Source organism: Macrobrachium rosenbergii, chromosome 15 (genome assembly GCF_040412425.1).
Source record: "Macrobrachium rosenbergii isolate ZJJX-2024 chromosome 15, ASM4041242v1, whole genome shotgun sequence".
Classification (NCBI taxonomy): Eukaryota; Metazoa; Arthropoda; class Malacostraca; order Decapoda; family Palaemonidae; genus Macrobrachium; species Macrobrachium rosenbergii.
In genome coordinates this window covers 12,635,202-12,647,701 of record NC_089755.1, presented here as the reverse complement: position 1 = coordinate 12,647,701, position 12,500 = coordinate 12,635,202, and the positions used below count along the sequence as shown (strand labels likewise).

At 34.1% G+C, this 12,500-nt stretch overlaps 1 protein-coding gene across 1 annotated transcript in view; it reads left to right on the top strand.

Annotated features, from left to right (window-relative positions):
* LOC136846257 (uncharacterized) overlaps positions 1-11,420 on the top strand; it is a 12,064-nt gene extending 644 nt beyond the window's left edge. The window contains exons 2-3 of the mRNA XM_067117065.1: positions 10,621-11,217; positions 11,289-11,420. Of these exons, the coding sequence (XP_066973166.1) occupies positions 10,621-11,217; positions 11,289-11,420 (729 nt within the window). The remainder of the gene's footprint in view (positions 1-10,620; positions 11,218-11,288) is intronic.
* Positions 11,421-12,500: the final 1,080 nt, after the last annotated feature.

The window sequence follows — 12,500 nt, the reverse complement described above, 5'->3', positions numbered from 1 at the left end:
CCTCAAGACACTCTGATTCATAATTTCACCCCCATTCTTCACACATGATCAAACTATTTCTTAGAACACTGTACTCAGTATTTTTTGCCGCTAGGCAAACCTTTTCATATCTCTTCTATATATTCACAGAAGCATAAACTTTCAGCAATTCTTAGGTGTCTACACTACAGTGATACAAGTCATAAATACGGTCATAAATACAGCTTGAGTACAAGTCAGTAATTTATAGATAGTACGGGAAAGTACTTCAAACGATTATCCAGCATTGGCAAAGATTCATTCTTCCCTTGCAGTCACTGACTTGTTTTTAAGATGTTTTTGATATGTATGAGATAAGTGTCAAACTTGTATTAAGACTTTTTTACTGTAGGCTGGAACACCTTAGACTACATATGCCATGACAAAGCATTATCTCTTCACACTTACTTCTGGAGAGACTAACTTTTTTTTCAACAGTTTGTGACATGAATGCAATAAGTTGCGAACTTGCACCAAGAATTTTTTTTTTACTGTAGTGTGGACGTACTCTTAGACTACATATATCATGACAAAAATTTATCTCCTCACACATAATGCATGAGAGGCACTTTTGTACTCACGTTCTCAGGTTGACTAATCTGAATATAATTCTTATTGTTTCCCATTACCACAAACAGGTTTCCACAACCAAATTAAGTGGTAGAGAATATTATTATTATTATTATTATTATTATTATTATTATTATTATTATTATTATTATTATTATTCAGAAGATGAAAAACCCTATTCATATAGAACAAGCCCGCCACAGGGCCACTGACTTGAAGTACAAGAATCCAAAGAATATGGAGTTCATTCGAAAGTAACGGAAAGTAAAGAGAAGTACAGATGCAGGAGATCAGTTTTTAAAAAAAAATAGATCAACAAATTAATAAATAAAAAAATAGAAATGTAAGAATAACAAACAATAAAACACAATCAGACAGAGAGAGACTCGGTGAGAGAGATGATTAGACTTAATCTAATTATCCTGGATAGCAAAAGCTCATTACCTCGAGACTTTATAGATGAATTGATGGCTCAATGGATAAGGTCAATGTTCCGCTACGCTACACCCAATCCAGTAGGGGGAATTGTCACTTATAATTGATTTTCTTGACGTGTGCCTTATTCCCAACGTAAAGGGAGGACGATATTAATAGGGCATTTGTGGCTTACTATTTAAAACCACAATAATGGCAGATTATATATATATATATATATATATATATATATATATATATATATATATATATATATATATATATATATATATATGTATATATATATATGTATGTATGTATGTATGTATGTATACACGACGAGAGATGAATAGATAGACAAATAGATGATAGGTAGACAAAGTAAATAACTCTCTCTGTTACTCTCATGTTTGCAAAGACTAAACTTCCACGAATACACGCACATGATTATGCGCGCTAAACCCTCTCTTGGAACCAAAGTGAGGAGACAGCGTTGGGCATTTCAGAAGCCTCCTCTCAGCCTCATAAGAACCTCTAACTTTATTTTGCTGGAAAAGGTAAAAAAAAATACAGAGAATGTTGGAGATAATTTGCATAGGCATCTTTATAGTTTATGGGCCTACAGATTTTACACGATTTTCAGATGTTTTTATTTTTTTATTATTTTTTTTTTGCTGCCAGTAATGGAGAATATTTTTAAACAATGAAGTAACTTTATTTTGCATTGATAAGGCAGGTCGGAAATGCAAATTTTTTGGAGAACAATTTTAAACAACTTTTTAACTTTTTGTTGATAAATAATAAGGTTGGATGAAAATGCAAATCAATTTTATTCATATTTTTCAATCTGAATGAAATATCTTCTGTCTTATTTAACCTCATTCATTATTTTTCTGTATGAAAATTATGATAACAAAAATACCTTTAAATAACTTACAGATCTTATTCACTGAATTCAAATTCATTTGAATTTATAATTTCTAAGCCAATATACACCTCATGGCATAAACCTTCCTAAATAAAAACAATCACTTTGAATTCCATTAAAATAATCATTACATATATTACGTAATGCAGTAATTCCAAATATGACAGGATATACTGAATCCTTTTTTTCTTGCAATAAAACAGCTTTATGGAGAATTACTGTTCCACTGACAACGATATCCCATTTGATTAAAGCATCATACCAAAAGTATCTGACAAAATATGGCTTAATCCTGTCTGTTTCATGAATATAACTGGTAATGGAACGACTCAAACTCTTCCAGCTATACTGATTTAATGGTATTATTTTCTGTCCATTATCTGAGTCGAATTTCATAAAAAAAAAAACTGCCACATTCCTGACACCGTTGGAGTGTGGAACAGCCTCCCCTCTGAGGAAGTCGTGCAATTGGAACTAATTACTACCCTAATGCTACTCTCCTTGCATTTTAGTCATTTACTTACATTTTTATCTATTTATTTATATGTCAACAAATTATTATTATTATTATTATTATTATTATTATTATTATTATTATTATTATTATTATTATTATTATTATTATTATTATTATTATTATTATTTCAGTAGATGAAACCTATTCAGATGGAACAAGCCCACCAAAGGGGCCACTGACTTGCAATTCAAACTTCCAAAGAATGTTGGTTTCAACCTCCCACCGCAGACCCCACCCATACTGCAGCAGTAACTGATCATGATACAGAGCCAGTGATTTTTCATCGCCCTGGGGAAGACGCGAACCCGCGACATTTGAGTGGTATGCCACGACACTATACTATGCTAGCAGAAAGACTAAGTGGAAAAAAGATAAAATGCTGAAATCACAGACGTCTTTTACCGTGAGAGGGGAGTCAAAGACAAAGACAAATGAAATCAAATACAAAGAAAGAAAGAAAGAAAGAAAGAGAGAAGGTAGACGCCATTAAAACAACAAAATTAATATCAAACATAAAATGATCACCTGTGGAAATGAAAAGACACAATCGTTCATTCCCTCTATCGCTTTGAAAGTCTAATCACTCGCCATTAGTATAAGTGCTCTCTCTCTCTCTCTCTCTCTCTCTCTCTCTCTCTCTCTCTCTCTCTCTCTCTCTCTCTCTCTCTCTCCTGTTCATAATGGCTGTTCGGTCTGTTTCTTTTTAAATCCCGACTACAAAGGAATCAGTTTATGATTCTGAGAATGGAAGAAGAAGAAGAAGAAGAGAGTAAAAAAGGGATTAATTTTGTGGTCGCGGATTAATTTCTGGAGGATTTAAAGGGGTCACTTTGTGGAGACAAAAGGGTCAAAAGTCTCTTGTTTTTTCGATGGAAAAGGTGGAAAATAACGCTGAATGGAAAAGATGTATGGATCTGAAGAGAGAGAGAGAGAGAGAGAGAGAGAGAGAGAGAGAGAGAGAGAGAGAGAGAGAGAGAGAGAGAGAGAGAGAAGGGAATGAACCGTCATCAAAAAACAATTTATCTTATGGGTTTATCACTTTTTCAGACCCAAGTTACCTTTGAGGTTGAAACATTTTCTCAGCCTTCAAAATGATATTGCAGGGAGATATGACAGGTGCAGACATTCTGCCTTCAGATATATCAGATATATATATATATATATATATATATATATATATATATATATATATATATATATATATATATATATATATATGTATATATATATATATATATATATATATATATATATATGTATGTATATATATACAAAATATGTATATGTATGTATGTATGTATATATATATATATATATATATATATATATATATATATATATATATATATATATATATATACAAAATATATATATATATATATATATATATATATATATATATATATATATATATATATATATATATATATATATATATATATATATATATATATATATATATATATATATATATATATATATATATTTATGGATGTATGGTAAGTATATATAAGTGTGTACATGTATGTTCCACATACACTCTGAAACACATTGAGCAATTTCAACCAAACATGGTATACATATGACTTACTGTCTCGAAAAGAACACGGGGGTAAGACATCACTAGCACCAAAGGGCACCAAAGGGGTGGGGTGGAAGGGCTTCCCTAAGACGGGGCTGGTTCTGCCGGTGAAAGGTGGGTGGTTATTTCTGTAGACTTAGTAACTTTACGAATTTATCATTCCTAATTTCGGTATACTACATATGACTCACTATCTGGAAAAGACTACTGTGGGGGTAAGACATCAATGTCAACAAAGGGGTGGGGGTTGGGAACAGGGTGAGAGAGAGAGAGAGAGAGAGAGAGAGAGAGAGAGAGAGAGAGAGAGAGAGAGAGAGAGAGAGAGTTTGTCAGTTGTCATTCAGAGTTATCCCCTGCAGCGCCGGGTTGGTCAGCTAGTTTATATTATATATATATGTATATATATATATATATATATATATATATATATATATATATATATATATATATATATATATATATATATATATATATATATATATATATATATATATATATAATTCTCTGGATGTCCTTTCAATAATAAGTGGTGTATCACTATAAATGATAATGTAAAGATCTAGCTTTTTTCCAAACACAATGTGGTTTATTTTGTTTTAAAGTTTTTTCTTTATATAAAAATAAACAAAATGAATAATAAGGAAGAAGAAAAATATATAAAAAACCCATTTCGTTCTATCGAATTTTCATGGACTTAGAGAGAGAGAGAGAGAGAGAGAGAGAGAGAGAGAGAGAGATCGAATATGAAAGTACTAGATATTACATAAATATTCTAATTACCTGTAGAAGGTATACTCTTGAGAAGAGAGAGAGAGAGAGAGAGAGAGAAGAGAGAGAGAGAGAGAGAGAGAGAGAGAGAGAGAATGTCCTCTACATGAACGAAGAAAGAAAAAGGAATAAATCTGAAATTAATAAAAAAAAATAAATAATCATAACTGACAGATAAATAAAATATGCTTTTCTTGACGAGTTTTCATAAACTGAGAGAGAGAGAGAGAGAGAGAGAGAGAGAGAGAGAGAGAGAGAGAGAGAGAGAGAGAGAGAGAGAGAGAGAGAGAGAGAGAGAGTTTGAAAGTCTGAAAGCACATATATATTCTAATCACCCATACAGTAAGGTATACCTGTAACAGCAGTTTCGTATCACTTAGAGAGAGAGAGAGAGAGAGAGAGAGAGAGAGAGAGAGAGAGAGAGAGAGAGAGAGAGAGAGAATCTTATTATGGAAGCTGAACAGTTTTCAACAGAACCAACATTTTGAGAAAAATGAATCCACCACAGAGAGATGTCAGTGTTCGCTGTCCCATTATGGATTTGAATCCAGAATAAATTCTGAAACAATAATATTGCGAGTATATACACAAACAACATAAAATTGATAAAGATATTATGAATATTGCAAAAATTCTGAACTTTGGATTCGTAATTATCCATTTAAGGATTCATAATATCAGATGAAATGTTAAGTCCAATTTCACATTTATTATCACCTAGAAATAATCTATGGAAGCTGAAATGTTATGCGTTTTCTGTCATTATTGTTTTTTTACTTAATTTAGATATAACGAGAGAAGTAATTCACTGTCAAATGAATCATTTTGTCCGTTATAAATTATATTTATTTCAGTAAACAACTTTGAACACCATCGTCTGTTTATGCAATATTGTTATGAACTCCAAAATAGGTTTCTGTATCGATAAAAAGAATCTATTGCCATTTCCCTGCAATTCATATCAGAGTATTTCTTTTGTGGGCAAAATAACTCTTCCATGACTAATAGAAATTAATATAATTTGCAAGTATAAATTCAAAAGAGGCAGAATCATTTTTCACTTGGATTTATTGTCCTTTGAATTCACGTTTACAATAGATTTGCGTTTCCGTCGAATCCGGATAAATAATCGCCTTTCGGGATTCAATTTACTCTGATTGATTGATTGGATGTTCAAGATGTGTCTCACTTGATGGATGGATTAGTTGTGTGAAGGGAGAGAGTGTATATATATATATACATATACACATATATATATACATATACATATATATATATATATATATATATATATATATATATATATATATATATATATATATATATATATATATATATATATATATATATATATATATATATATATATATATATATATATATAAATATATATATAAAACAAATAATTTTTCTGTACATCTCCCAAATGAGTATTACAAATCAAACATATCCTTTTGTATATATCTGTATGTATCTATCGTCTCCATTTAGATCGAAAAGATAAAAAAACATCAGATAACAAGATAACAAAATAAAAAACAGAAACTTTTCTGAATGGGGGTCCTCTTCTTCTTCTTGTTCTTTCCGTTCTTGGGGGTGATGGATCCTCTCTCCTGGAGAGAATTCAGAGTTTTGAGCTTTTCTGTTTCTTGAGAGAGAGAGAGAGAGAGAGAGAGAGAGAGAGAGAGAGAGAGAGAGACTGCTGCAATAGAATCACTGATGTATTTCCAACTTTGAACCTTGAATATAAAATCACACACATTGGAGTGTATTACCAACTAATGCTATACTTTTGTGGAAACATTATGGCTTAGGATTCATCATACTTGTCACTATCAGTAGCTAAGTACTATTTATAAAACAGATGTATATAAAATCAATCATAAGTCGTCATGCAGACACACTGTATGCATACACACACAAAATACGTACATGTATACAAGCGTCCCCCCATGGCATATCATGAATCCCCCAAAGTCGTAACAGGTTAATGACGCAATAAATCAAGTGAAACTTCCCTTTATTTCCAAAATAATGGCCTCTCTGCCCATCGATGTCTTACTCATCGATTCTCGTGAAATTAACCATAAATCCTCCTCTCTTTTTCTGTCACATATAATCTGCTTTTCATCAGAGGCGTTTTCACACCATCCTCTTTGTTCTGAAAACGTTGGGGGTTAGTGTCATCAGTGCACCTCACGTGGGGCACTGTAGCCATCACTTAAGGTTCTTTGCAGCTTTCCTTAGGCCACTAGCTGCAACCTCTTTCATTCCTTTTACTGTACCTCCGTTCATATTCTCCTTCTTCTTTCTTACTTTCCTCAGCCCTCTCCTAACAATTGTGTCAAAGTGCAACTGCAAAAGGTTTTCCTTCTGTTACACCTTTCAATAAACCTTCTTTACTGCCAACTTCCCTTTCTACGCTGAATGACCTCAAAGGTCCCAGCACTTGGCCTTTGGCCTACGTTCGATATTCTGTTCTTTGTTCTGAAAGAGAAACGACGTAGTCAACAAGTGACAGGCCTTTCAGCATCAGGGGTAGATAGGAGTTAAGACAGAGGGCATGGGGCTAGCAACCTCATCTTGGAAAGACTTGGTGAAAGATGGAGGCACTACCCTCTGGCAGAATCACCTCCAAGTGAAAAAAGGCATGGGAAAATGTTAAAGAATTTTATAAAAGAGAGTGTCTGGTTTGGTGTTAAAGTGAGGAAATATGAGCAGATAAAGGTCATGGGGAAGTTTTCTGCAAATTGGTGTTATCCCTGATCCAGGAGGTGAAGTATAAATGTGATGGAAACTGGCCATAGTCTTGTTATACACCTATAGCCACTTCTATTGTAAAAATAGATTAATATATATATATATATATATATATATATATATATATATATATATATATATATATATATATATATATATATATATATATATATATATATATATATATATATATATATATATATATATATATATATATATATATATATATATATATATATATATATATATGTTTTTCCTAGTCTAGTTTGAAATATTCTCTGTGAGACAGGTAGCAACAGCTACAGATAATTTAGCCCTGATATTCCGACATCTACTGAAGGAAAATATTATATGGGTAAACTTATGGTTTATATTTACATAAACAATATATACAGAATATATAAATTACTGATCCTGAAGGTGATAAATGAAACTGGGGCCAGACACAGTCCAAGAAGATTCACGGAGGGTCCCTCGAAATGTTAAAGAATAATGAATTAATGAAAGCTGCACTAGGGGCTTCCGATGAATTAAAAATGGTGTCTGGAGCAAGACATTTGACAAGAGATTCGGTGATTAAAGTAAATGTTACGAGGAAAATGACTGAAATACAATGAGGCAGATTTGGTTCCATAAAGGCGGTCCGTGGATGACTTGCGATTTGGGAAGTTTGGTAGGATGCAAATTGGTTCTTCACGAAATGCCAGGCAAATGGAGTGGGCCATCGGTCAGGCCAGCATCGAAGGAACACGTGGTTGGCGGCTGGAGTGCACGAAGGAAGTAACTTTGAAAGGCCACGTATAAAGGGCATCGTTGGGCATGGCAATCGTCTCTAGTCTCTGCATCTACTTTTATTCTCCTATGGGGCAGGGGCGTCCAACACATAGAGAGTTGAGTCATGTTCTTGATCAAAAATGCCTGTAAAACAGCCAGACAGATTCACTTTTGCCTCGAAGAAAGGACTTAAAGGGAGTGGTCTACAATTATATATATAGGCAAGAAACAAAAGAAAAGGGAGCAATTCTAGTGAATATTATATATATATATATATATATATATATATATATATATATATATATATATATATATATATATATATATATATATATATATATATATATATATAGTATATATATATATACTGAATCAAAAAATATGGAAGTAATGAATATATAAATTAAGACAAAATCCACGAAGGCAAAAAGAAACAATGGAGTACTGCATGGCTTTCGACTTACAGTCTTTATTTAGCAGACTGAAGAAATATAAAAATATAATTTACAAAGAAAGTATATAAATGACAGATGGGGATTACAAAGGAAAATATATGTACCTGAATACAAAACAATTGAAGAATTAGTAGAACTGCCAAAATAGGTTTAAATATTTAAAAGTTTTACAAAGGATTAGGCTCAACTGTTTGAAGCAGGGACAGGACAATTAAAAGATTATACAAGGAGGTGACTGACCAAAAAAAATGTTATAAAAGTACAACTCAATAATTCTCTTTTTTTGGTAAAACTTTTTTGCAAGATGAACATGTTTACAAAAAAATTGTATTAAACATTGAATACATAGGAAATATATATAAGTAACTAGTTTGTAATTAAGTCAGTGATTTTATCTTTTAGTTGTTCTTGAACATTTTTCTAATACAGGGTCCAAATAATACAAGCCAGGGCTAAGGTTAAAATTACAGCTGGAAGCTGTATAATAGAGATTCTAAAAGACTTTATGAAGAGAAATCTGATCTGCAATCTGAACTTTCAGTCCAATTTATCCTGTGAGAGTTTTTTTCATATATAAATATATATATATATATATATATATATATATATATATATATATATATATATATATATATATATATATATATATATATATATATATATATACATATATATATATATATATATATATATATATATATATATATATATATATATATATATATATATATATATATATATATATATATATATATATATATATATATATATATAAAATATATATATACATATATATATATATATATATATATATATATATATCATATATAATATCATAATCCATGTTTATATATATTCATATAAATCTTAACCAATAAAACAGGATAGTTTAGATTCCAGACTCTTTAATTTTACCTCCAAGATGTTCAGAGACCATTACCTACTAAATCTTCCTTATCCTCTTGGTAGAGAAAATCTCCGACTGAATAATTTGTTCAAATCCTCCATCACTAGAAACTTTTACCCAACAGCTCAAAGAAGCACGATGGAGTAATCGCATCAATACCTGTCAAGCTTCCAGACCCAAGCGGATAAAGTTTCCAGCAAAAAGACTTACAATAAAAGAGTAACAATGTCAGGTGATAGAACTACACGAATAACGCCAACGGTTTCCAGTCCAGTAGATGTGCTGGAAGTGACGCTGGATGAAAAAGCGTAACAAAGATTTACAAACGTGGATTTCATACGGACTGAGAATGCGCAAAGAGGCAAAGGACCTTCAGGAATTAACTGGGGCTGTTCAGAGCTTTAGACGGATTGGAATGGAGAGAGAGAGAGAGAGAGAGAGAGAGAGAGAGAGAGAGAGAGAGAGAGAGAGAGAGAGAGAGAATAGTTTATTTCATATCTTAACAATGACAGCAATATCCAATGTATCCAACTATTATTTCTTGTCATTGGTGATAAAAATGATCTTTTCATCATAAAAATAATGTTGAAAATGAGATGGAAAATAATTAGCATTAAATAACTTTTTCAAAGAGGACAGCGATTATTATCATACTTGCAATCACCATTCTTTAATCCTTCATTCCTATATGAAGTATTGAGGTTAGGATGCAGTTTAATCGAATTTAATACAAATTATTTTATGTATATATATAATCAGCAACACCATTCCCTCCAGGGAGGGAAACTAAAACCTCATTATTTTTAAAACTCCAGAGACCACAGATACGAATCTGCAATTCATTATCAATTCGCTAAATTAAAGAATAGTTGAATTTCCGGCGCGTATTCATTCCAACCATCCCCCCCACACTCTCCTCCCCCACAAGACACCTCACACCCTCACCCCACACCCCCTCCCAACACCTCACCCAACAACACCTCCACTGTCCACTGCACACCAGACCCCAACCCACACCCCACCCCCACACCACACACCCCACCCCACCCCACCCCACCCCCACCCACACACCACCACCACCCCACACCCCCACCCACACCTCCAAAAACCCCACACCCATAGCCACACCCCACCACCCCACACCCATAGCCACACTCCACCCCCACCCCATCCCATACCCCACATACACCACCACCCCACACCCCACCCCAACACAACACCTCACCCACACTCCCACCACACAATCCCACACCCCGCACACCACCCAACCCCACACAACATCCCACCTCACCCCACATGCCAACCCTACAACCTGAACCCCACCTCACACCAGACCCCACACTCCTACACCTGTACACCCCAACCCCACACACCAACCCACCCACACACTACATCCCACACCCCACCCGACACACCACCCCACACCACTGCCACCCCGACCACTCACCCAACACACTACACCCCACCCGACACACTACTCCACCCCACTCCACACCCACCACACACCCCACCCCGGGACTGCAACGTGAGTTAGCTATAAGCTTCTATGAAGTTCTTTCCCAAAAGATGTATTAACTTATGGCTTCCTGTCCATAGATACAGAAGAAACACGAAAGCATTACGGGATGTTCCTTCTTCGCTAATGAAGAAGAAGAAGAAGAAGAAGAAGAAGAAGAAGAAGAAGAAGAAGAAGAAGAAGAAGAAGAAGAAGAAAAACAGGACGAATGAAGGGACATAAATCACAACTGAAATGACAGAGGAAGATTCATTGGTTTTCCACAGACGATCTCTCTCTCTCTCTCTCTCTCTCTCTCTCTCTCTCTCTCTCTCTCTCTCTCTCTCCTATTCCTGATATAATCGAGATATTGTGTTTCCACAAGTTATAAAAACGGAAATCTATGTGCTGGGATATAAAAAAGAACTCACAACATGTCGACTGGCCAAGAAAGCATAAATCTCCTCTCTCTCTCTCTCTCTCTCTCTCTCTCTCTCTCTCTCTCTCTCTCTCTCTCTCTCTCTCTCAATGAAACGTTTGAGATCCCTTTCTTCTCTACTGCACATTTTATTGTGTTTTGTTTTGGCCAGAATGCAGAAGATAACTCGCTATAATTATAACAATTTGGATTCTCCCCTTGCAGAGATGATCCATTTCCCCACCGGATACTTTGGGTTTGAGGCCCGTCTTCCATCTTCTGAGAATAACCCGTCTGATCTCGTAAAACCCTAAAGACCGTTTCTGGCTAAAACTGATGCTGAGTTCGAATCTCTGCTCTGTATCAGCCGCTGATCGAGCGTCAAATGGGAGTATTTGCGCCACTTCAGTGCGTAGAAGGAAGGAAGGAAGGAAGGAAAGAAGGAATAAAAGCGTAAAAGTGGGGAGATGATGTAATGGGAGATATGCTTAGCCAAGGCGCTGGGATTTTTTTTATGGTGGGTTTTGGGATGGGTGATAAGACTGCCTTCTTCTTCTTCTTCTTCTTCTCTTGCTCCACTGAAGCCGTAAACATTTTTGGTGTATAACTTCCTTGTAAACATTTCCTGTGGTTTCAGCTTATAATCAAATCACGTGAATATTTGTGATTTTTACTCATATAAATATGTATGTATGCATGTATGTATGTATGTATGTATGTATGTATATATGTGTTGGTAGAGTCATGATATTGCCTTTGTGACACCAAAAGACTAAAAGTAACACACAGGAACCAATTTGCCAAAAGACCAAAGAGAAACTTGACACAATGTTATTTCAAACGAAGAAGTGTCTGACAAACACAAGGGATAGGTTCGAACCCGTACACAAGGGGA